The sequence below is a fragment of the Ursus americanus genome, chromosome 19, assembly GCF_024610735.1.
Source record: "Ursus americanus isolate L20-20 chromosome 19, mUrsAme1.1.p, whole genome shotgun sequence".
NCBI lineage: Eukaryota > Metazoa > Chordata > Mammalia > Carnivora > Ursidae > Ursus > Ursus americanus.
In genome coordinates this window covers 20045855-20070875 of record NC_142145.1, presented here as the reverse complement: position 1 = coordinate 20070875, position 25021 = coordinate 20045855, and the positions used below count along the sequence as shown (strand labels likewise).

Genomic DNA, 25021 nt, shown 5'->3' with positions numbered 1-25021 from the left:
AGTGGCTGTAGCAGTGGGCATTCCCACCAACAGTGCATGAGGTTTCCCTTTTCTCCACATCCTCACCAACACTTACTAGGGCATAATTGCTGAACTATTTTTATTTTTCATATTATTTGGATGACAGTGTTATCATCAAACTTTTATATGGAATTTTTGTTACTATAGATGGTACCTTCTAAAATTCCTAGCTATTTAGAGGTAATCAAGATGGTTACCTCTTGATATATAGGGATATATATAGGGATATATAGGGATATATATAGGGATATATAGGGATATATATAGGGATATATAGGGATATATATAGTGATATATAGGGATATAGGGATAATGACAGGACAAGGAGAAGGAATCAAAGATACAGTACTTAGTATTATTTCTTTGGTATTATTTACATTTTCCTTAAATAGGATACAAGTTCATTAAATATATTATTTTCCTGTTTGTGTAATGAGGAAAACAGTTTCAAAAATCATTTGTCTTTCTTGGGAAAATGTACTGTATTAAAATGTGTAATTTTGGGATTTGTATGTTTATGGCTAAAAGACTCACATTCTTCTGAAAGTACAGTCTGAATTGGAAAATAGTAAAAGTGGCATATTTACAAAATAAGGCACATCCTAAATCATGGTATAAATTGCATCTTTCATTATGTCTTTTGAAAATTTTATTAGAGAAGGAAAAATACTCAGAATCTGCAGAGTTTTAGGGAGACCAGCATTAAAGGAGTTGGGGACAGAAGTCAGAGATTTCCTTAGCTAAGCTGCTCTTCAGAATCACAGTGGTTTTCTCCATTCTTCCCGGCATCTTTCCCACTATGCCCTCCTGTCCCCCTCCCTGCCAGGTTTCTGTGCATCCTTTCTCACACAAAGGGGACTAGAAGAGGAATTTCTGAAGCTAGAAGGTGATTATTAGAGGAGTTAGTTACTTTGCTATGAAAAAATTAATCGTTCTTCATGAGAATGGTATTTCTGCATCCTCTTACACTTGAATTTTGACATAATTTTCTGTGAAACATCAGAACCTATTCAAGCCACAACTCCCAAAAAGGTGTGTACCTCTCTATATATTTGAGATTTGGTATATAATATTTATAAACAAAAGCAGACTTTTTCATGGGGCTATCTCCCTAACAATCATTCCATACAACGAGATTAGAAACTCTTGACTAGAGGAATTGCTTGTAAAGAGTGTTAAACAAATACTTCTAATGTAAACATATCAACTATATATTGGTAAAAAATCAGATTCATGATAGCTTAAAAATTAAATTTTTAAAAACAAATGATATTCATTGTGAGATAGCCTTATAGTTATATGACTCATTCAATTTGGGGAGGTTGGATAGGTTTTTAATTTTTTTCCTATTGTTAAATTTTGAGATAATTGTATATTTGCATGTAGTTGTAAAAAAAATAACGCAGAGAGGCTGTATTTCCTTCACCCAGTTTCCCCCAATGGTAATATCTTGTATAACTATAGTATAATACCGCAATCAGGGAATCCACATTGGTACAATCCACTGATTTTAATCAGATACCTCCAGTTTTACGTGCACTCATTTATGTGTATGTGCATGCATGTGCGTGCATGCGTGTGTTCAGTTCTGTGCAGTTTTATCATGTAGATTCATACCACCATCGTCACAGTCAACACACAGAACAAGTTTATCACAAGGATCCCTCCTGCTACCCTTTCAAAGCCACAGACCTCCCTGTTGCCCCCACCTCCTTGATCTCAGCAAACCTCTAGTTTTGTTGTCCATATCCATCATTTTGTCAGTTTAAGAATGTCACAAGTGGAATAATATACTATTTAACCTTTTTAGGTTGGCCTTTTTTCACTCAGCAGTATTCCCTTGAGACCATCTAAATTGTATCAATAGGTTGTTCCTTTGTATTGCTCAGGAGTATTCCATGTATGGATTACTACAGTTCACCCGTTAAAGGATATGTGAGTTGTTGCCTGTTTGGGGCTGTTTATAATAAAACTGCTATGAATATTTGTGTACAGGTTTGTTTTGTTTTGTTTTTAGAGAGAGAGCGAGAACCGAGAAGTGGGGAGGGGCGGCGGGAGAGGGAGAGAGAATCTCAAGCATGGCCACACCCAGCACAGAGCCCAACACGGGGCTCAATCTCACAGCCCTGAGACCATGACCTGAGCCAAAGGTAAGAGTCAGACACTTAACCAACTGAGCCACCAGGTGCCCCTGTGTATAGGTTTTTATGTGAATATTTGCATTTCTTGGGATAAAGCGTGCAGTTGTTGGGTTGCATTGTAAATGCAGTGTTTAATTTTGTAAGACACCGCCATAGTCTCTTTCAGTGTAGCTGTACCATTTTACATTTCCACCTGCAATGTATTAGTGATCCAGTTTCTCTACATCCTCACTAATAACACTTGATATAATCCCTGCATTTTTTAAATTTTAGCCATTCTGACAAGTGTGTACTGATAACTCAGTGTGGTTATTTCATTTACCTAATGGCCAATGATGTTGAATGTTTTTGTGAACTTATTTGCTGTCTACATATACTCTTCTCTGAAATGTCTTTTGTCTATTTTCTAATAGGATTTTTTTAAAGATGTATTTATTTTATTTTATTTATTCATTTTTTAAGATTTTGTTTATTTATTTGACAGACAGCCAGCGGGAGAGGGAACACAAGCAGCGGGAGAGGGAACACAAGCAGGGGGAGTGGGAGAGGAAGAAGCAGGCTTCCAGCAGAGGAGCCTGATGTGGGGCTTGATCCCAGGATTCCGGGATCACGCCCTGAGCCGAAGGCAGATGCTTAATGACTGAGCCACACAGGCGCCCCTAAAGATGTATTTATGTTAGAGATGGGGGAGGGGCCACAAAGGGAGAAAGAGAGAATCTCAAGCAGACTCCCTGCTAAGCATGGAGCCCAATGGGGGGCTTGATCTCATGACCCTGAGATCATAACCTAAGCTGAAATCAAGAGTCAAGCACTTAACTGACTAAGCCACCCAGGTGCCCCTCTAATAGGATTTTTTTTTTAAGATTTTATTTATTTGACAGAGCGCAAGCAGGGGGAGTGGCAGGCAGAGGGAGAAGCAGGCTCCCCGAGGAGCAGGGAGCCCAATGCAGGGCTCCATCCCAGGACCGTGGGATCACGACCTGAGCCAAAGGCAGACACTTAACCAACTGACCCACCCAGGCGCCCCTCTAATAGGATTTTTTAATACTGTTGAGTTTGAGTTTTGAAAGTTCTTTACATATTCTATATACAAGTCCTTGACAGAAACGTCTTGCAAATATTTTGTTCCAGACCGTGGCCTGTCTTTTCATTTTCCTCACAGGGTCCTATACTCCTTCCTAGAGCATATATTTTTAATTTTGACTAAAGTCATGGGCTACTGTAACAAATTACCACAAATTTAGTGGCTTAAAAAACCCAGAAATTTATTCTCTCATAGTCTGGAGACCAGAAGTCTAAAATCAAAGTGTCAGCACCCTACTCCAAAGGCTCTAGGGGAGAATCTTCCTTACCTCGTCCAGCTTCTGGTAGCTCTAAGTGTTCATTGGCTTGTGGCTGCAAAGCTCTAATCTCTGACTCTCTTCTGCCTCCTCCACTGTGTCTCTCTTCTGTACATCTTTTATAAAGACACTTAATGATTAGATTTGATTTAGGGTTCACTCAGATAATCCAGGATGACCTCATTCTGAGGTCCTTAATTATACCTGCAAAGATCCTTTTTCCAAGTAAGGTCACATTCAAGGTTCCAGGGATTTGACAAGGACATATATTTTGGAGGCCATCATTCAGCACACTACAGAGGGGAAACCACTGGAATACATTGGGTGGGCATGGCGGTGCAGCATCCTTCCAGGCCTTGGTGACACTGGGGATCAAGGACGGGCAGTGAAGTGAATCGTGACCCACACTTCTTTGCACTAGCTAGCTAAGTCTTGTTGCCGCCAAGTGGGGGACTCAGGACCCCAACTGACGCTACCCCAGGCGGGATATCAAAGGACCACTACCTGCTTTTGCTGGGTGGAAGATGGAAAATCAGCTCCCTGCTTGGTCAGCCTATACCAACTGGCAGGGTTGTCATAGTGCTACTTATGCTCAACTCTGTCAGAGCACCACCACCTGCTTCTGTGCTGTGGAAACAAGGTGGATATAAGATCATCTGTCTGCTTTGCCCCACTGAAACCAAAGAGGGAGTGGGTGCAGTTTTTAGGTTGATGTTTGGCTGCTGTAGATTTTGTTCCATTAGGCCACCCTTTTGCTCATAGCTACTCCTACAGCTATGAGGGACAGGCTTCTTCTTGAAGCTTTTGTTGTTCCTGCCTGGTGGTGGTTCCAGGTGCCTGCCTGGAATACACGGAAGGCAATAAGGAGACCCTGACAATGATGGCTATGTCATTCCTCAAGGCCTAAGGTTCCTAGGCAGTTTGTCTTCTTTTTACATATGCTTGAATATTCGTGTGCTTATATGCAGAGTCTTTTAGTTTTAAGAGGAAGGATTTGGGAGGGATGGGTTGTACACCTTGGCCAGAACCAGAAATTGATTGATGATTCATTTAATTTTAAATTTTAGATATCATTCTTCATACATTCTATTGGAATTCTTTTCAGTTTTTATGTTCATGTCTCCTACAATGATCAATTTAAGCAGTAATCAAAGAAAAAACAATTTAAAATATATTTTAATTTTTAATTAGTGCTGACCTCCGACTGTATGTTTTCTTACTGATCCCTTTGCAGAGCATTTGCCAGGGGGGAAAAAAGCAACAGATAAAAGTGCATTAAGAACACTTGTTATTAACATCATTCTTAGATTAAAAACTATATTTAATGCTGTTCTCTTGTACAACTAGGAGTTCTTATTTCCACAGAGTGCCTTCAATAATTTTTACAAGGATACTGTCTAGAATAGTTTAACAGTATTTATGCATACTGATTTGGAAGTAAACTGTAGTAACTGCCACACATGCTTTTCTATGGCCTCACTTCTTCTTTAGGAATGATGGGTGACCGCTATGATGGTATCCACGTCCTCCTGGAGTTCTGAGTGCCTTTATTCCATCCTTTGCATTGAGGATGAAGCTTACTAAGTTGGAAGGCATGGTTGCTTCAATTATTGATGGGGACAATTTTCCTCGCATTTCTGTCTGGATAAACATCACTAGTTTGGAATGTGCTGGGTTCCTGTAAACAAAGGAAGAATTAAAAAAATATAAAGATTTTTAGATTTATGTATTGAATTTATAAGTTTATAGAAAGCAGGATTCTTGTCTCAATCACCATGGATTCCCTCCAAAGTGCTTATGATAGGAGAGTTACTGAAGGAAGGGAGGAAGGAAGGGTACAAAAAAAGGGCGAGTGATTTGCGCTCATAAACATTTTACATAAAAATATTCAGTAGTCAGACTATACATTACGGTCTTCAGTCAGCTTTTCCTTTTTGTCATTTTGCTAACTTTTTTAAATTATAAGATTAATGTATGCTTATAAAAATGTAAACAATACAGAATTTTCAAAATTATTCTGTTTCCCAGAGCTAATCACTATTTATACTTCTGACTGTATCTTTTCAGACTATTGTCTATGTATATACAAAGATAGCATACATATATGTATACTTACCCCACACATTTTTGTTTTTACAAAAATGAGATAATACTTTCTGCAACTAGTTTTATTTTCCCTCTTGGTAGGATATCATGCACTTCTTTCTGTTGATACATACATATCTGCTTAATTGTTTTTCATGACTGCATATAGTATTTCATTCTCTACGTAATCAATCCTTTATTAATTATCATTTGGGTTTTTTCCTCACTTTTTGCTACTATGCTGCAATAAAACATCTTTGTAATGTATCCATTTGCACTTCTACAAATACTTGGAATTTCTAGGTCAAAGGTTTGTGCGTTTAACATTTTGAAATATTCTTTCCAAATGACAGTAGGAAGACTGTAGTATTTTATATTCTAACCCAGCAATCTTCAAACTGGAGTACGTGAAGACTTTCCAAAGGGTATGAGAGGATGAATAACATTTAAAGGAATAAATTTTCAAATCTCTTAACTTCCATATGTACCTTTTCCCTAAACTTATCTGAGACCATCTCTGATGGAGATGTAGGCTTCTCCTTTCCCATTAGCCTGTTCACATCATCCTTCTGTTGCTTTACAGAACAAAGGTGCTGTCATCTTCCCTGAATAGTACCGAATGATACTATGGTGCTTTACTCTGGCATATAAAAAAGTGAATGACAGAAAGTGAACGACTAATGATTGGGTAATAAATCCTTACCAAGTCATGTCGTCAATTCTTTGCTTTCAATAAAATTTAAGGATCTAACTTCGTTGTGAGCTGATAGGTCATTAAAGATAGTTTTTGTTTATAGGTCACTATTTAATTTATGGTACATAACACAAAAGAATTCAAGGCATTTAATGAAAGTCCTGGAATTATACTCTTTTCATTTTAAACCACTTATTTATGCAAAAAAATTTTCTCAGTGCTTACATTCATAAAAATGTGAAGTAGGGGCAGACAATAGTAAGTGCTGTCTCATTTTATTAGTATTATAAATACACAGTTAAATGAGTTGTAATTGTTAGAAGCATGGACTCTGGAACCAGTTTGCATTGGTTTGAAGCTGAGCTTTGCTATTACCTGTGATTAACCTTGAGAAAATTACTTAATCTCTCTGGACTTCCATTTTATTTCTGCAAAATTGAAATAGTAGTACTACCTACCTCATGAGGTTATTGGGAGGACCAAATGAATCAATATATGTAAATTGTTTATAAAGTGCCTGGCACAAAGTAAGTGCTATCTAAGTTTTGCTAATAATAAAAGGCGTGTTTTCAATGTTTGCTTTTATACTTAATAGTTATAAAACATTTAGTAACATATTTTGTTTTGATCATGTAATAATTTAATCTAGTACACACATATATTTTGTAACATTTAGATACTGAAGGTCACAGGAAATAAAATGGATTTTTAAAGTTAAACACTTATTTTTGCAAAGAAGAGTGACAGGGTGATTAATACAAGAATAAAAGAATTCAAACTGTAAAATATATTCTATTAGGATTAAATTGTATGAGGGGAAAAAAGTAAGAATGTGGGAACAAGGAGAAAACTAATGATGTAAATTTCTGATAGAGGTTGTGTGTATTTTGAAATTGATAGTTATGGTAGGTTTCCAGTTATTATGGTATTTAGAGTTTATTGGATATGCTTACAAGAGTGACATAACACTTTTTTTAGATTGTCAATATTTAGAGTGCTGAAAATTGCACCTTCTTAATTTAATCCTATGAAAAATTTTAATATCAACTTAAAAATGTACAAGGCAGAGTAGTTTTACAAAATTCTTTTTGGGGGGTATGAAGACCACTCCTCCAACAAAGCGTGTGTCCATTTTCTTCTACTCTTGTGTATGGAGAGTTTAGACTATTTTCACAGTGCCTCAGGTGGTTAGATTGAGAATATTCACTAGCTGTTGAAAAGGTCTTAAATCTCTATTTGACTTTGCTAGGACTTTACATGCTTCAGAAAACCTTTTCCAGTATTTACTAGACAGTACCTTTACTACTGGTAATAAGTTTTATAAGTTTACTACATGACTTGTTTACAAATGTTGGCTGTCCCAAATGCTGTGCTGCATGGAAAGAGAAGGTACAAAAGAATCACTTTTTTGTCAATACCTTTCTCTGAGACTATGAATGAGACTGTATCTTTTCCTCTATCAGGATGCTAGGCAGAGCTCCCACCCTAGATGGGACATCTAGATCAGAGCTTTTGTCCCATGTGTTTTGCAGTGGAAAGGGAAGGTTGACAAGATGCAAGAAGGAGACAGCCTGTGAAACACACATCAGAATATGTAGCTTCCCAACTACAGTCCCTGCCAACCATTGCTTTATCCAACTGATCTGAAGCAGTAATCCTTCCCTTGTTTTGTTTTTTCCTGCTGTGGAAAATGAAGTCTTGACCATAGATTCAAAATTGACAGGTGGGTGGAAAGACCACCATTGTCACCATTTGCACTATGATCCTGTCCGTTAATGTATGTAATTGTCAATTGCTTTCAGTTCTTTAATTCAGTAGAGAAAATATTAAGGAATACAGTCTAAAATGTAATTTTATTTTAACTTTCTTCACATGTTTTTTTTTTTTTTCTCCTCTGATTGAGAGGTTTATATCTGGCCAACATAAAATTTTACATGTTTTTATGTGCCAATATCTTTTACTTGTATAAAATCATTTAGCAAAAACTAAAACTTAAGGGTTTATGAAATGATATACATTGAATTAATGTACATACATTTATAAAATATGTGTATTTTTTGTTACCATTTATCCCTAGGCTGGTTACCTATAGGCAGTGACTCTTCTGATTTCTCTAGCTCTTTCCAAATTTACCTATTGTTTGTCTCATTCTGCAGGTATTCGTAGGTAGTCCACTGGAAAGAATTCATTTAACATAAAGCGTTAATTGCTGATAAATGTGAGTGTATTATAATTCTAGGTAAATGTATTTTTAATTTACAAAAATTCCTTAATAATTCACGGAAGTAACTCTAATGGAGAAATATAAATAAATCATCAGGTTAAGGTTAACTGGGGGTGAGGGGATAGAGGGGAATGTGTATTTGTGACTAGTCCCAGAGACCTCAAATCATACTTTATAGGGAATTATCCATTCTGATGATGAAAATACTTATAAAAATTACTTTTTTAAATTGCATTTAGGGGCAATTTTTTTTCCTAACAGAATATGCTGGCACACACTTCTACCAACGAGTTAGGAATCCTTTAGTAAAAATAACAAATTGAACTAAAAAACTTGTTAAAATAAAATAAATAAATGCAAGTAACACTTACTCTTGCAGAGGAGAACATATATAGCCACAAGCATGGTTATAACCACGGATATAATTTGAAGATGGAGGATATGATGGAAAATCCACACTGTTAGCTAAGTGATAAAAAAAAAATTAAAATGAAGCCTATTCCACAAAGATGAAAAATTCTATTTCAAGTAGCATATTTTAAAAAATGTATGATATAGCATTTAATTTAATTTAGTTATTATCAGCACTGATACTAGTTTTATACATGTATATATACATATTTATACATATGCATGTGTACACAGACCAAAATTGAGAAAATGCCAGATGAGCACTACTGTGCTCTCAAATTTTCTCATGTTATTATTTCTAAAGATGCTGTTACATTTTACATACAACAAAAAGTATTAAATGTATCATTTAATTACTTTCTGAGATTTGAAGCAACAGAAGAAATCACAAAGGAAAAGACTATTCCATTAGGATAGTGGGTTTATAGATTTTTTTTTTGTTAATCATTATTTATTATTTTTTTAAAGTTAGATCCTTCTTAATCTACTTATTTTTTAAGGTTTTATTTGAATTTCAGTTAACGTACAGTGGAATATTAGTTTCAGGTGTGCGATATATGTGATTCAACATTTATGTACAACATGTTAATCATTTTCTAAATAAAATATTTGATGGGGTTATTTTGTCTATTAATAAAAATAGTTTAAATGATCTTTTCTGGGGCGCCTGGGTGGCTCAGTCGTTAACCTTCTGCCTTCGGCTCAGGGCGTGATCCCGGAGTCCTGGGATTGAGCCCCACATCAGGCTCTCTGCTGGGAGCCTGCTTCTCCCTCTCCTATTCCCCCTGCCTGTGTTCCCTCTCTCGCTGGCTGTCTCTCTCTCTCTCTCAAATAAATAAATAAAATCTTTAAAAAAATAAAAAATAAAAAAATAAATGCTCTTTTCTGCTAGAGCACCTGGTGGCCTAGTCAGTCAAGCATCCGACTTTTGATTTCAGCTCAGGTCATGATCTCAGGATCCTGGGATTGGGCCCTGGGTTGGGCTCCACGTCCAGCGTGGAGTCTCCTTGGGATTTTCTCTCCCCTCCACCCTGCACTCTCTCTCTTAAGTAAACAAATACATCTTTTTTAAAAAATGCTCTTTTCTGCCAATTCCCTGGAGCTAATTCAAAGTATAATTAAAAATCAGTAGAGTTTGTTTTAGGAATTATGCAGCATAACAATATTGTATATGAATGTAAAAAGGAGGTAGTTTGATTATGATTATGATAATTATATATATTCTTTCTAAAAATATTTTTAAAGATATATTTGTTTTTTTCTGTGCAACTGAATCCTGCTCTTGTCAGAGAAGATGGATTTTCCTACATGATTTTAACATAAGCAATCAATTCTAAGGGAAATGCAATATTAAACACTAGCTTAAGAACAGCTTAAGAGACAAATGTGGCTGAATGCATTTTCCACATTCATGACCTGTTTATCATCTTAACAGAGCCTATTATGTTGGCATAGGGATACTGTCAGAGGTGATATTAACATATTTTTTCTCTGCTTAAAATATGGAGATTATCCTTGTCTTTCTTTAAAACTTTTTGTTGTTGTTGTTGTTATATTCCACAAACAAGCATGGGTCTTTTGTGAGGCATATGGTATGACAGCACAGATTTTGGAAAGTCAGAAGACGTGAGTTTTAACTCTTGGTTCAGGTGCTTACTAGCTATGTAACTTAATTTCTGTGAACCAATGAGTTTCCTCATTGGTGAAATAATGCACACAAAATATTCAGCTCAAAGCAAGCTGCATAGTAAGTTAAACAACAGCAAATGGAGCAGTAAGAAGAAAACTCAGTATTCATCAAAAATTCATTTGAAGAAAATTGCTTAAAACAGATTTAGTATTGATCACTGGGTGACTGAGTACTACGACTATTTGTTGATTTTAACTTCCATAATTCTTTTTTACCTTTCCTCTGACCACTAAAAATGAGATTGAAATGGTCTGCTTCAAAATACAGAAAATAACAGATCTATAATTTAGACATACAGTATTTTGTGCCGTAGACGGTGAATAAAATTTTATGTGCTCTCATTTAAGGAGACAACTCAGTGACATTCTATGAATCTACAAGAGACCCCTGTAGAGAAGTGCTGAATCTCAGGCCTTCTCAGGCCTCAGTGGCATGCTACAACAGAACTGTGTTCGAGTGAGTGCTGTTAGCAGAACGATGACGCAGTCTGGACTCTGAAACTTAGAGTCCTATAGATACAGCAGAGCAACTGAAGCCTTGTTGGAAAATAATAATTAACAGCACTTAACTGTCCTATTCCCCAAGAAGTTTACAATAGGGAAGGCTATTCAGATAGGAATGGTGAGATTAAATTGAAATCTGGAGAAAAACAGGGCTCTAGGCCACTGTCCTACCGAAGTCCCTTCACCGGGAGTTACTGCATTTATCTGAGTCCAAAGATCTTTGTGGTATGAACTGGTAGGTTTTAAACGAATAAAGCAAGTTAGGAAGTGATTACACATTTGCATTTTACATAGTGACACATTTTTGGGAGGGCTAAGGATATATCAAAATCTCCAATTTCTAAAAGAAATGTAAGCACATTTATGTAAAGATTCATCTAATGATCATCTAAATTTCTTCAGGAATTTTATCAGTTACTGGATATGCCCATTCTACACAATTCAAATATAACATTATATGTCCAAAGATTAACTTTATGTCTTAGTAGTTTTAAAATATATGCTGTGAGGTTTTTGCCTACAACTTATCTGTCTATACTCAGTGCTGCATGGCGTAAGCTGCAAAAAGGCCAAGCAAGAGATGCCATCATGATTGACTAATGTAAATGGTACCTCCAGTGTTGGGTAAAATGTCAGGCTTCTTTGTCTGTATTATACATATGTTTATTGGTCTCACTAAGTAAATAAAAAAATAAAAATTAATTGAAAACACAATATCTTCCAAACTGTGCGTTAAAGGAAAATACATTTATTAATGTCTCATACTATTTCCAAAATGTGGGCAAAATGTTTCAACTTACAACTGATAATATCCATATTCCCTTCGTAGCGCTTGAAGTACACTAAGTCGATAAAGTCTCGGGGGGAAATTGAGCCCATGGCAAAACTTTGTGTAATGGTATGACATATGAATGTGTCCTGGAACAAATCAAACCATAAAGATTGCAACAGTTATTTGGTATCTATTCTTCGTTTCGCTTCCCAAAGAATTTCACTGCATAAGGTTAGCTACCATTTGGAAAAAGCAGGGCTTTGAAGTTATAAGAACTTATCATCAAATCAGTTTGCATTTTCAGTGTCAGAGGAACATTAGATCTATATTTATAATTGCAAGGTAACAAAAGCAAAAATAAATAAGTGGGACTACGTCAAACTAAAAAGCTCTGCACTGCAAAGGAAACCATAAAATGAAAAGTCAACGTACAGAATGGGAGAAAGTAATTTGCAAATCATATACCTGGTAAGGAATTAATGTAAGTGCAGAAAATTCATAACGGAATCTTGTTGTCATCTACTCTTTAAATTTTTAGATGAAGAAATTAAAGCCTAAGAGATTAAATCATATGCAAAACTAGAGATAAGTACAGAACTAGAACCCACGTTCCTGATTCCCAGGACAGTACTATTTCTACCAGTCCACACTCGCTAGGTAATACATTCTGAAAAATATATTAGTTTAGCACCTTGTGGTGTAAAGCCTATATTGTGTGTTGCCTTGACATCTGCTGAAATGGGAAGAGTCGTAAATGGCCTAACTGCAAGTTATTCTCCCATTCTGCTCCTTAGCCAAACAATGCTCCTTATCAGTAGGATCAGGCACAGTTCCTACTTGCTCCCTGCTGGGCTGCAGAATTATTCCAACAACCAATCACAGCCTCCTGTAGGAGTCAGGGGTCATCTCAACCTCTTGATACTACAAAGCCTGTCTTGCACAACCTCTGGTTATTCACTCTGGTCCTGGGTGCAACTCCTATGTCACGCTGCATGACGTGGTGTGCCCTGGAGAGTTTAGCTAAGCTACTCCATGGTATTGCTGCTTCAGCATCGGTTTTGTTTGGCCACTCAGCCTGCGGGGGCGGGTGGGGGGGGGGCTGAAACTGACAAGAGCTCCCCATGCAAGCAAATGCCTTAGATAGTCGCCACAGAGTCACAAGTGGGTGTCAGTTCCTGATATAACCTCCCCAGCCACCATTCTGATCACGTCTTCCCCACCTCCCATGGCTTTCCCCTCGTGAGCAACTTAGACAAGACCTCTGCGACTTGCATTTTATAGAGTGACCTGCTCTTTTTGGTTTGAATCAAACAATCTGGCCTTAGCCCAGGAATCCCAAAGCACTCCACCCACAGAGCTAATGCAGGCGGGTGCCTCAGGTCCTGCCTCTCTGCCTGAGCCCTGTCTTGACCTCCCCATGTGGCTCCTGGAGGCTTGCCATGTACTTCTTCCAGGACTTGTGAGTAATAAACTTCTCTAGTTCAATTTCTCTTGCGGTCTTTTGTTGAAACGTGGCTCACCATCTGGCACCCTCTGCTCCATTTAACAAATGCCAATTTAACAAAGTTGGAACAGTCCTCCTCTCCTGGGCTGTGACTAAGGTTTAATGATCTGCTGTTGATCTCATTTGTCTAGTGTCAGATGTCATGTGTTTGATCACCCCCATAACCCTAGAGCAGGAATCCCTCCCTCATTAATGGGGGTGAATGAGTCAGTGAAAACACATCTCTGGAGATGCATACTATAAACATTCATAGGAAGGTAAAATAATTCTTACAGTGTAATGCTACTAAGAGATACATAGTACATTGGAAAGGGCTTAGAATTTGGAAGCAGGAGATCAAGTGTTAAGTCATGGTTCTACCACATATTGGCTGCGATGACCATGGGCAAATCACATAATTTCTCTGAATCTGTTGCCAGGTTTTTTTTGATGCCAAATCTAGTATTCTTTCCATTATTACAGCTGACTTGTAGCAATAGCAGAAATATATGAAGTATGAATGGAACTGTGTAATCAATCATGAAAGTAACAGTCCAATGTTTCAGTTTTCATTTCTGACGGACTATGTTTCCCAGTCTGAATGTTTAAATCCCAAGAGGGTAATCGAAAGGTTTTTTTGTGGATAAGGAACTTCAGGACCTTTCTACAAAATGGAACATTTACTTTCCGGGGCTTTTCTACAACCTCTCCCCACTCCCAAGCTTTAAAATCAATTTAATAAAAGGAGGCAAAGGTAACCTATGGAATTCCAGGTAAATGATAAGGTGATGGTAGGTATGTGAGACATTTGTTTTGATGTGTGGAATGTGGCTTGGAGATACAAAGGACAAAAGACCCACTTATCTGGAATTTTACAAATGCAATTGTTTGTGAAAATCATAAAAGTTTGCTTTATGACTAAATTTTTCAAAACAGCTTATTGAGGGGTGCCTGGGTGGCTCAGTTGGTTAAGCATCTGCCTTTGTCTTGGGTCATGATCTCAGGTTCCTGGGATCAAGCCCCATGTTGGGCTCCTTGCTCGGCAGGGACTCTGCTTCTCCCTCTCCCTCTACCCCTTCCCACCGCTCGGGCTCTCTCCCTCTCTCTCTGTCTCAAATAAAAAAGTAAAATCTTAAAAAAAAAAACCCAGCTTATTGAGGTATAATATACATACCACAAAGTATAGCAGTCTTTTTTTTTTTTTTAAGATTTTATTTGTTTATTTGACAGAGATAGAGACAGCCAGTGAGAGAGGGAACACAAGCAGGGGGAGTGGGAGAGGAAGAAGCAGGCTCATAGCGGAGGAGCCTGATGTGGGGCTCAATCCCATAACGCCAGGATCACGCCCTGAGCCGAAGGCAGACGCTTAACCGCTGTGCCACCCAGGCGCCCAGTATAGCAGTCTTAATAAATAAGAGGTCTATAGTGTGCTGTCCTAATTCTCTTTTAAATTCGGTCTTCTTTTCTCTCACCTCTTTGACTTCTTAAACTTTCTACTCTAATTACATGTATTTTTCTTTTCTCTTTGTTTTTAGTCTCCCTCTTCATCTATTTGAGATAATGTATTTGAAAGCATTTCAAAAACCACAACCATCTATATAACGTTATTCCATGCTGTATCCTTACTCTTAAAAAAAGTTACATGCTATTTGCTCTTAAGCCCCTACAGTATGTGTCTGCATTGTTCCTGTTATCTAATGTATTATAACTAAGATAAATCTACTGACTTCCTACCAACAAGGCATGCTTAATCTTTTTTTCCCACCTAATGGAAGAGAATACATGAAGTTCAAACCCCTCAACACCGAAGACATACATCTGCATGAGCTAGCTAGATTCTGAATGCGCAAAGCCTTTACAACAGAATCAAGCTAATCAGAATTAAACTTTTGACTAATAAAGAGGGCAGTTTTAAAACTTTTATGAAGATTTCAATTCAAGTCTATAAAATATGAAGTATCTATATCATCCTGTCTACATCATACAGGTTTAATATACTCAAATCACTAATAAAACTAAAAATATATTGGTACAGTAAAAGTCTAATATCAGACAACAAATTACCGAATCAATCTTGTGTACCATATTGTACACTTTCAATGATTTATCCCATGTAACTCTGTTTTCAGGTTTGTAGAGGAAATCAGACAGTTTAGTTGTTGATTCTGGAATTATTCCTTCAACACGATATCTGCAGTTAACAAAACAGAGAAAATCAAAATTTAACAAGTTTCATCTAAGCTCAAAATATAATGCTATCATAGTATAAAGTAGGCTAATTTAGCAAATAACAGAAAAGAACACTTGAAAGTAATATTAGCCATTTAAAACACTAATATTCAATTGGAAGTAGCCAGGTTATTTAAATAAGCATTGCAATAATTAATATAAATTATTTCAAAATGTATTTTTCGGCAAATCTTGTTGATACTGTTTTATAGCTGTCTTTTTAGAGGGGGCTACTTTCTTTTAGGATTTTTCTTAAATCTTTTTCATATTTACCTGCCGTATTTATCATAAGCCAAATGTAATTGAGAAGTTTGTGTGGTTATACATTCATTATCTTGTAGCCCCAATTCTTAATTTAAGGATGTAATGTGTCAGCAAAATTTTCAGGCCAGATGGTAAGTAATTCAGGCTTTGCAGGCCACATGATCTATGTTGCAACTATTCAACTTTGCTAGGGTAGCAGTAAAGTAGCCATAGACTATATATAATGAATGGCCATGTCTGTGTTACAACTGAACCTTATTCATAGACAGTGACTTTTAAATTTCATTTATTTTTAACATGTCAGGATTTGGGCAAATAACTAACCTTTGTGTTTGTCTGTCACTGAAATTAGATGTAGTTACCCATCAATGGAATTAAGGCAATATGAGAAAACTGGGTTAAAACTCACTATTTAGCAGAAGGCTGTTGAATAAAAATGAAGTCTGAATAATATTGGCTGTACTCTTCTCCCTGTTAATGATTCTTTCCAAACTGAGGGGATAGGTTTAAGTAAAATCAAAATTTTTAAACCTTTAAAAAGTTAAAAGTCCTGGGGGAAGTGAGATAAAACCAAATACTATTATTAGTCTAATAATTGTCATATTTATGAATGGTTCTTCCTCTGAAACTTCGTTTTAATGATTTGGCAAGCAAATAAGGAGTTCATTAGACTATTTCTTTGTATGTTAATTTCTCTTTAAAAGCTCAGTTAGTCCTTAATTTTCTTTATGAGATATCCTCAAATTTCCTTACTATGTAATGTTTCCTTCCTTCAGATCTACAAAGTTTTTAAAAGTTTAATATTAAACTCTGAATAAGATAGTGAGAAAACAACCTGAAAAATTATCAGGTCCTGTGAAAAATAAGTCAGATAAGATACAGTTAAAATTTAAGTACAAAACTCTGAAGGGATTTGTATATACTACCATGGATTTTTTTTTTTTTATTAATCTGCTCTCTCTCTTTAATTATACTGTAAACTTTGAAGATAAAGAATTTTGAACTTCTTTGTATTTCTAACTAGAAAACTAAGATCTTTCTTAATTTACGATGAGGTTATACTGAGATAAACCCTCGTAAGTTGAGAGTATCTCAAGTTGAAAATGCATTTAATACACCTGTGACCAACATCATAGCTTAGCCTCACCTGTGGTAATCTAACACAAAGCCTATAAGAAAGTGTTGACTATCTCATGTGATTTAGGGAAGGGTTCCTAACATACATGTTAGTTTATCAACATTTGAGGATTTGTGATTTTTCATATCTACTGTTTAGGACAGGGCTTGGCAACCTATGGTCTATAGGTCAAGTCTAGCCTACTTCCTGTTTTTGTAGTTAGTTTAACTGAAACACAGCCAATACATTAATGTATTGTCTGTCTACTAATGTTAGTGCCCTTGTGCTATGATGGCACAAAAATGTATTGTCTATTTATGTGTCGTGCTTTTATGTTATAATGGCAGAGCTAAGTAGTTGCAATGGAGACCACAGCAGCTGCAAAGCCTAAAATATTTACTTACTCTCTACCCCCAGTTTAGGCTGTCTACTCAATGGCTGATTGTTTATTTTCCAAACATTTGTAAAGGTGAGAAAAGTATAAGTTACAGGTATTATATGACTACAAGGCAGAAATTATTTATTTTGCTCTTTGGAAACTTATAAAACATAGTTAAAGTTGTGTCTTGGGCAGAGGGTAGGCTACTAGTCAAAAATTATCTTAATTCACTAACTGGAGGTATATTAGAGCTAGTGGGTTTTAAAAATATGTAAATATCAAGCCTCTTTGAAAACACAAAACGTTTATGTGTCTTGAGTACTTGAGTCTATCACTCCATGAGCAATTCAGTATCTACTACATTCAAGGGTCTTCAGAGATACCAATTTTGTCATACTTAAATCTAAGAACTATATTCTTGTATCTATTGATCGTTAAGACAAACAGTTCATTAGATATTTTACTATGATCTATAATAAAGCTTTTTTTCATTATATGTGAAGTGACCTCAGGTCAAATTAAAAATATTTTAACTATTTTCTCCTGTCTTTTACAGTTTCTGACAAACTTTAGCTGGTATATGGACTGATAGATGGGTATACATTAAGGTACACTTTTTACAGACCATACATTTCATGACACTTTCAGGCTGAGATGGAAACCTTTGAGTATGTGTGGATTTGTATCAGCATACTAATTTTAATGTCTCCAAATCACTTTATAGCCTTTTATGATTTTTGTGAATGAATGCCAAAAGAGTAACTAGGAGGATGAGGGAGGAGAAAAATAATGTAAAGTGTCTATTTTGGCACACTAGAATTGTAAACTTGGGGAAGCATCTGTAAGATGATAAAATAGTCACGGGCTGTTAGTGATCATATTTTTGGCTATCCTATGTGATATTAGAGTTGGGGATGGGACTTCCAGAGTAGCTGGGTGAGACTTTTAGTAAACCCTCCTCCATAGTGAAACAGCTGATGAAAATTACTTTAAGAAATAACGATTTAAATTCTCTAGAAAATGACCTAAGGGCATTCAGGAAATGGAAAAACATTTTTTTCAAGAAAATCTATTAAATCTAGGTAGGAAAAGTAAGAATCTATAGCATTTGAGCCATAGTCGGCTTCTAGCCAACACTTCCTCGCCTTTGGAAGCCAAGGAGGACCTCCCTCTCCCCACTAACTCCCAGTCTAAGGCTATGGTTTCTTTCTTTCTTTCTCTCTTTCTTTCTTTCTTTTAAGATTTTTTGTTTATTTATTAGACAGAGAGAGAGACAGCGAGAGGGGGAACACAAGCAGGGGGAGTGGGAGAGGGAGAAGCAGGCTTCCTGCTAAGCGGGGAGCCTGATGCGGGGCTCGATCCCAGGACCCTGGGATCATGACCTGAGCTGAAGGCAGACACTTAATGACTGAGCCACCCAGGCACCCCAAGGGCTATGGTTTCATCCTAGGAGGGGCAGGATACTGACATGTCTCATTCTTGGCACCCCTCAGCTCATGCTGTTATACTCTATGCTAAGCAGACACTGCTGAGAAGACTGGGGCTTCCTTATCCCCACCCAGAGTTTACTGATAGGGTGAGGCTCTATCCGAGGCAGTAAATACTGGGGTTTATTTCCCCCCCTCCAAGAGGGGCAAGCTGAAGTCACGGTGCCGTTTCTCCCCAGTGCCACCCTCACATCCCCTTCCTGCTCATGGATGGAGGTGTCACTCCTGTAGTAGTGCATAGGTTCTGCTCAGGGGCAAAGGCAAGACAAAATGAGCAGGCAGCATCTCAGCTGTGCCGGAGAAAATGGATTTCATTTGGAACAAAATGTGGAGAAATTTTTGAAAAAAAAATTTTTTGTTAGTGAATGATTAGAAGAATTACGTGGAACGAATGCAAAAGCACAAGAAGACCAGCCAGAAGTAGGGAGAGAAACAGTTAGATGAAAAACATAGGATCACACTCATCTCTGGCAGGGGGTGGGGTGTGGAAGGCTGTGTATACACAGTAGACTGCCCCGACTCAGAACAAGTGGAGTGGATATCTTATGTTGCACCTATTCAAGATATGAGAATGGAGGTATGAGGATACTTCTACTCAGAGCCATTAGAGAAGACACATTAGGCTGCCCCTATTAGAGTAATTTGAATAGATGTACTAGGGTACCCCTATTCAGAGCAATCAGAGTGGACGTAGAGGCTGCCCCTATTCAGAGCAAACAGAGTGCATGTACTAGGCTGCTCCTACCTAGAGAAGAGGGGGTGTATTTGGCTGCCCCTACTCAGAGAAAACAGAGGGGGTATACTAGGCTGCCCCTACCCAAAGAAATCAGAGTGCATGTACTAGGCTGCTCCCATCAGAAGTAATCAGATTGTATGTCCTAGGCTGCTCAGAGCAATAAGACTCAGAGCAATAAGAGTTTATGTACAAGGCTGCCCCTTCTCAGGAGCAGTAAGAAGGGATGTGTGGGGCTGCCACCTACTCAGAGCAATCAGAATGGAGGTACGAGGATGCCCCTCTTAGGAGTTATCAGATTGTATGTCCTAGGCTGCCCCATACAGAGCAATCAGGAGGATGTACTGGGCTGCCTCTAATTAAATCAGTCAGAAGGGTGTTATACTAGGTTGCCCCTACTCTGAGCAATCAGATTAGATGTCCTAGGCTGCCTCTGTGCAGAACAATCAGAGTGTATGCACTAGGATGTCCCTACTCAGAGCATTCTGATTGAGTATACCAGGCTGCCACTACTATGGAGTAATCAGAGTGGGTGTGAAAGACTGCCCACTCAGAATAATTATACTGGATGTACCAGACTGCTCCTATTCAGGAATAATCATACTAGATGTACTAGGCTGCCCCTGCTCAGAACAATCATACTGGATGATGTGCTAGGCTGCCTCTGCTCAGAAACAATCAGAGTGGAGGTACTAGGCTGTCTATCACAGAAGCATTCAATGAAAGAATTGGGTTGGTGACTTACAAGCATTTTCTAAGCTGAATATAGATTAATCAACAAAGAGCTGAAGTCTTACTGGCTTAAGAGACTGAAATGTAATTTCTTTTTTTTTATTCTTTTTTTTTTTTAAAGATTTTATTTATTTATTTGACAGAGAGATAGCCAGTGAGAGAGGGAACACAGCAGGGGAGTGGGAGAGGAAGAAGCGGGCTCCCAGCGGAAGAGCCCAATGTGGGACTCGATCCCGGAACGCCGGGATCACGCCCTGAGCCGAAGGCAGACGCTTAACGACTGCACTACCCAGGCGCCCCGTTAAATGTAATTTCTGACACATAATACATTCTGACCACTTTAAAATAAAATCATACTTTTTGCTGCTGTTCTGGAAGGATGTCTGTATGCCCACAACTGTTCCCTCTGAGGAGTGACTGGTTACAGAACTTCCAAGCTAGCTTTCCCTGGCTAAGTGCAGGACAAAATCATAAAACTGCTGAATTGTGAAAACAGTCTGTAAGCCACACAAAGAGCCAACTGTAAAGGGTAAAAATTTGACTAGTTTGGGGGTCTTAAGCACAACTTGTGATCAATAAAGAGCTTATGCTGACCCCTTCTATAGGCTAAAAGATAAAAACAAAAAGTGATTTCGATAACATATGATGATCTATTTGCATTAATGTGATATCATGAGCAGTGAATGAACAACTCTTAAGAACAAGATTAAAAATGTCAGCACAATTTCTCCCAGTGTAGTTATATTTGAAATAACAGGATCCTCAAAAATATCCTTAAAAGCAGCTTCCAGAAAACATTACATATATCAGCAAGAAAAGTAAATTGGGGAAATAAACTTTATTTTTTAGTGGTTCATTTAATGGAAAGGTGAAATGTTTGAAAGGCCGCAAAATACTACTGTGATCAAGAAAATACCAATCTGCTTTTATAGTAATTATTTCTTGAGGTAGAAATTTCCTATCTTAATGAATTATTCACTTGAAAGACTTTTTTTCCTGATTGTCTTCAAGTCTGAAAATGATTAGGTGGCACATAATTGCTCTAATTTATTAATATCACATTTTTTTTTTAAGATTTTATTTATTTATTCGACAGAGATAGAGACAGCCAGCGAGAGAGGGAACACAAGCAGGGGGAGCGGGAGAGGAAGAAGCAGGCTCATAGCGGAGCAGCCCGATGTGGGACTCGATCCCAGAACACCGGGATCACGCCCTGAGCCGAAGGCAGACGCCCAACCGCTGTGCCACCCAGGCGCCCCTATTAATATCACATTTCAACCCAGTGACTTTATAATTAATCTCTATTTCCTGATCACTATCCAGCAATGTTATAGCTAATGAAGCAGCACTGAGTTCCAGATACATCAATGCCACTGAATTCAAAACAACTATAAAAAGGAAATTGTACTCACAGGTTTCCATGGAATTTTTTAGAAGCCTTGCTGGAAACAGTTACCTTTTTCTCAAAGGGGAATAAAAATCCAGAAATAAATTAGCTGTCAAATACAGAAAAACAAACAAACAAACAAACAAACAAAAAGTAAAAATATGTATTTTTTGGTTCCTAAAAGAAAATATTTTTAGAAGTCTTTTTGAATCGCTTCTCATAAAAAAAAAATAACTCTTGAAACATATTTAACTTATCTTACTGAAGTCTTAACCACTTTCCAGCCTGATGTGTCTTGATTGTATTCTAAAACTTCTTGAGCAGTTTCTTGGGCAAGTGCCTTATAGTCCATCTACCTGCAAAGTTGTAAAAACAGACAACTGGTAAGAATATAACCATATGAAACAATTTTAAAATGCTGTATTACATTTTAATACTATTTCTACAGTGTCTGTTACATAGTAATGAACAATACTTATTTTTTTTATTAAGTTTTTACTTAATAATTGCTAAGTGCGTGAATGCATGAATTCCTTTTTCCTTATTCATAATCTTTCAAATGAGAAAATGTGGTATAGTACAAAGAGCAGGCTTTTGACTCAGAGAGACCTGGGTCAAATTCTGTCTCTGCCACTGGTTGTGAACCACATTATTTAATGTTTCAATTTTCTGGGATAATAACAAACTGTAGAATTAATGTGAGGATTAAATGAGATAATGCATTTAAATGCCCTAGCCCAGTGCCTGGCACATAATAGTTATTCAATAAATCATTAATATTTCCAACAGCTTAATCATGCTTCCTTTCTCTTGTAAAGCATAATCTGTTGATCATGTGTTCTTGGGAATTAGTCTTTTTAAAGTAAGGGCAATGGCACTAAATGATCTGACATTTGGCTTCCTCTCCAAAGGCAACTCCTACCTGTCTTCTCTTCCACCACAGCTCCAATCATATTGACCTGGCTGTTCCTCAAATACAACCAACCATCTTCCTACCTCAGAATCTTTGTACTTGCTCTTCCCTCTGCTTATAACATTCTTCCCAAATATGAATGACAGATTCCTCTTCATTGGTGTCTTTGTGTAAATGCCTCCTCTTCAGACAGGATCAAGTTCAAATCAATTCAATATGAACATATTTACAGAACCCTATACTAGTGATTAAGTACTGTGGTAGGTGTGGCAAAAACAGTTGAGTAAGATGCTATTTCTGTTCTGAATGAGTTCAGGAAACTGGAGTCTCATTGGTCCTTTGGTTCATTATCTAGTTTTCAGTTAGGGGAAGCTGGCTTGTATGGTGGAAAGAATGTGACGACACACAGCTGGATTCAAATCCTAACTTTGCCACTTACCACCAACTATATTATTTTGAATAAATTGCTTAACCTTTGAACTTCAATGTTTACATGTATAGATTGGGGACAGTAATACCTATCTCATGGGGTCATTAGAAGGATTAAGTGAGTTAATATATGCGAAAGTGATCGAAACAGTGTGGGACCCCTTCTTGATGATCAGAAACATTAGTTTCTTTTCTTGAAATGACATATTTAAATCTACCTTTTAAAAAACTCTCCAAAGAGCTGCCTCAATAAACCTTCTTAAAGTTTAGTTATCAGAGCCATGTCTTAATTAGCTTTCACTTAAAGCTCTAGGTTGGATCATAAATCCACTTTCTCTTGTTTAGTTCTCCAGCAAGGCATAACACCTAGTTGACATCTATATTTGAGAAGCTTTAGTAAACCATTACAACTCCTTTTTCCTAGTAGACTTTTGGTTTCATTACCTTTCCTAATAGATCTAGTCCAGAATTTTAATAATTATTGGGACTCTTCTCCAAAACCTTGTGGAGATCTCCATATCTCTTAACCTGTGAAGGAACAAAGTAGAATTATTTTGATCCATGAATTAGGTCAATATATTTGATATCTTCCTTTACATTTTCTCAGTGTCCTTTATTTTTACTTATGTCCTCATTAGGAAACATTTGCTATACATGCCCATGATGAAAGAAAAAGGCAGTAAGAGAAATGTTAATGATCATGTTTATGAAAAGAACCTTTAAGAAATTATCTTAAAGAAGGACAGGTTAAAAAGATATTTGGGTGGAATGTAAATAAAGATGTCTAACTTTTTAAGCTCATGCCATTAACAGTCCTTGGCTAGTCACTGACCTGTGCTTGTCCCAGCATATATAACAGTTTTTTATTTCCAATCAGCAACATATTTGATATTGAGTGATCTAGAATCTTCCATTTATTGGAAGATAGCAGTAGAGAATAAACTCTTGCAGGGACTTCTACTCATTTTCAAATCACTAACACTTACTGCCACAATAAATGTGTTTAATCGAACCACTTAACTGAATTTTATAGCTTGTGGACTTTTCCATTTGCTAAGAGAAAAGGAAATATTAAGTTTAGTGGGCTAGAGAGGGTGAAAAGAGAACAAACAGCAAGACTATAGCTGCATTACCTGGTGATGCAACATCGGATGAACTGGCACATATTCAGGTGGAGTAATGGTCAAGGATATCTTCACCCATAGGGTCAGTGGAAAATAAACATAAACCAATATTGAGATGGCATCTTTTTTTGATACTCCACTTGGTTGAAACTGGATTCTTCGCACCTCATATCCTGTCCCAGCCTCGTAGACAGATTCACACCTGTTGTTAGTGGGTCTTTACATCTGTTTGTATAATCTCCCTTTCTCTGGGCTGCCTGACAGGGTCCCCAAATCCGTGCTGGGTCACTGCCATTCTTCCCTGGGAATCAAGGTCCCCAAGGAATTTGTTAAATCCCGTCCCTGGCCAAACTCCCTCCTCCAATCCCGCATCTGCTCTGAGTGTGAGGGGCTGGCTGCAAGCCCAGGAGGCCGGACTCAGAGATGGGATGTGGAAGGCACTGAGGAGACAGGGAAGAAGTGGTTTGGGGAGCTGCCCCTCCAACCCCCGTGGAGGTGGTGTCTTATCCTAGAAGGCTGTGCTGTGAAAGCTGGGAGCCCGAAGTCAAACGGCAGCCGCCAGCGCCCCCCGAGTCTCCTTCCCCACCTCATCCCCTCACACAATCCCGGGGAGCCCGCGGAGAGAAGCTCAGCCTGTCGTCAACGCTGAGGGGCCCTCAAGAGCGGTGACGGAGGTGGGGAGAGCGTGCAGGGCAGCGAGGGGGATGCAGTTCTAAGACACCCCCCGCCCCGAAAGATGAGGAGGGAGAAACTACATTTCCCAGCACCGAGTGCTACCAAACGCTCCGCAGCACCCCCTTTCCCCGGCGGCCCCCGCCTTTCGCCCAGCCGCCCTAGGCGCCGAGCGCCACGCATGCGCACCG

At 37.7% G+C, this 25021-nt stretch overlaps 1 protein-coding gene across 1 annotated transcript; it reads right to left on the bottom strand.

Moving 5' to 3' along the window:
- Positions 1-4600: 4600 nt before the first annotated feature.
- STARD6 (StAR related lipid transfer domain containing 6) lies at positions 4601-24987 on the bottom strand. Its single transcript, XM_045790137.2, has 8 exons — positions 24168-24987; positions 23479-23562; positions 21955-22048; positions 21718-21767; positions 15429-15555; positions 11910-12027; positions 8877-8970; positions 4601-5180 (listed from the first exon to the last, which is right to left on the bottom strand). The coding sequence occupies exons 3-8, from the start codon at positions 22042-22044 to the stop codon at positions 4979-4981; spliced, it is 681 nt and encodes a 226-aa protein (XP_045646093.1). The 5' UTR covers positions 22045-22048; positions 23479-23562; positions 24168-24987; the 3' UTR covers positions 4601-4978.
- Between the last annotated feature and the right edge of the window lie 34 nt (positions 24988-25021).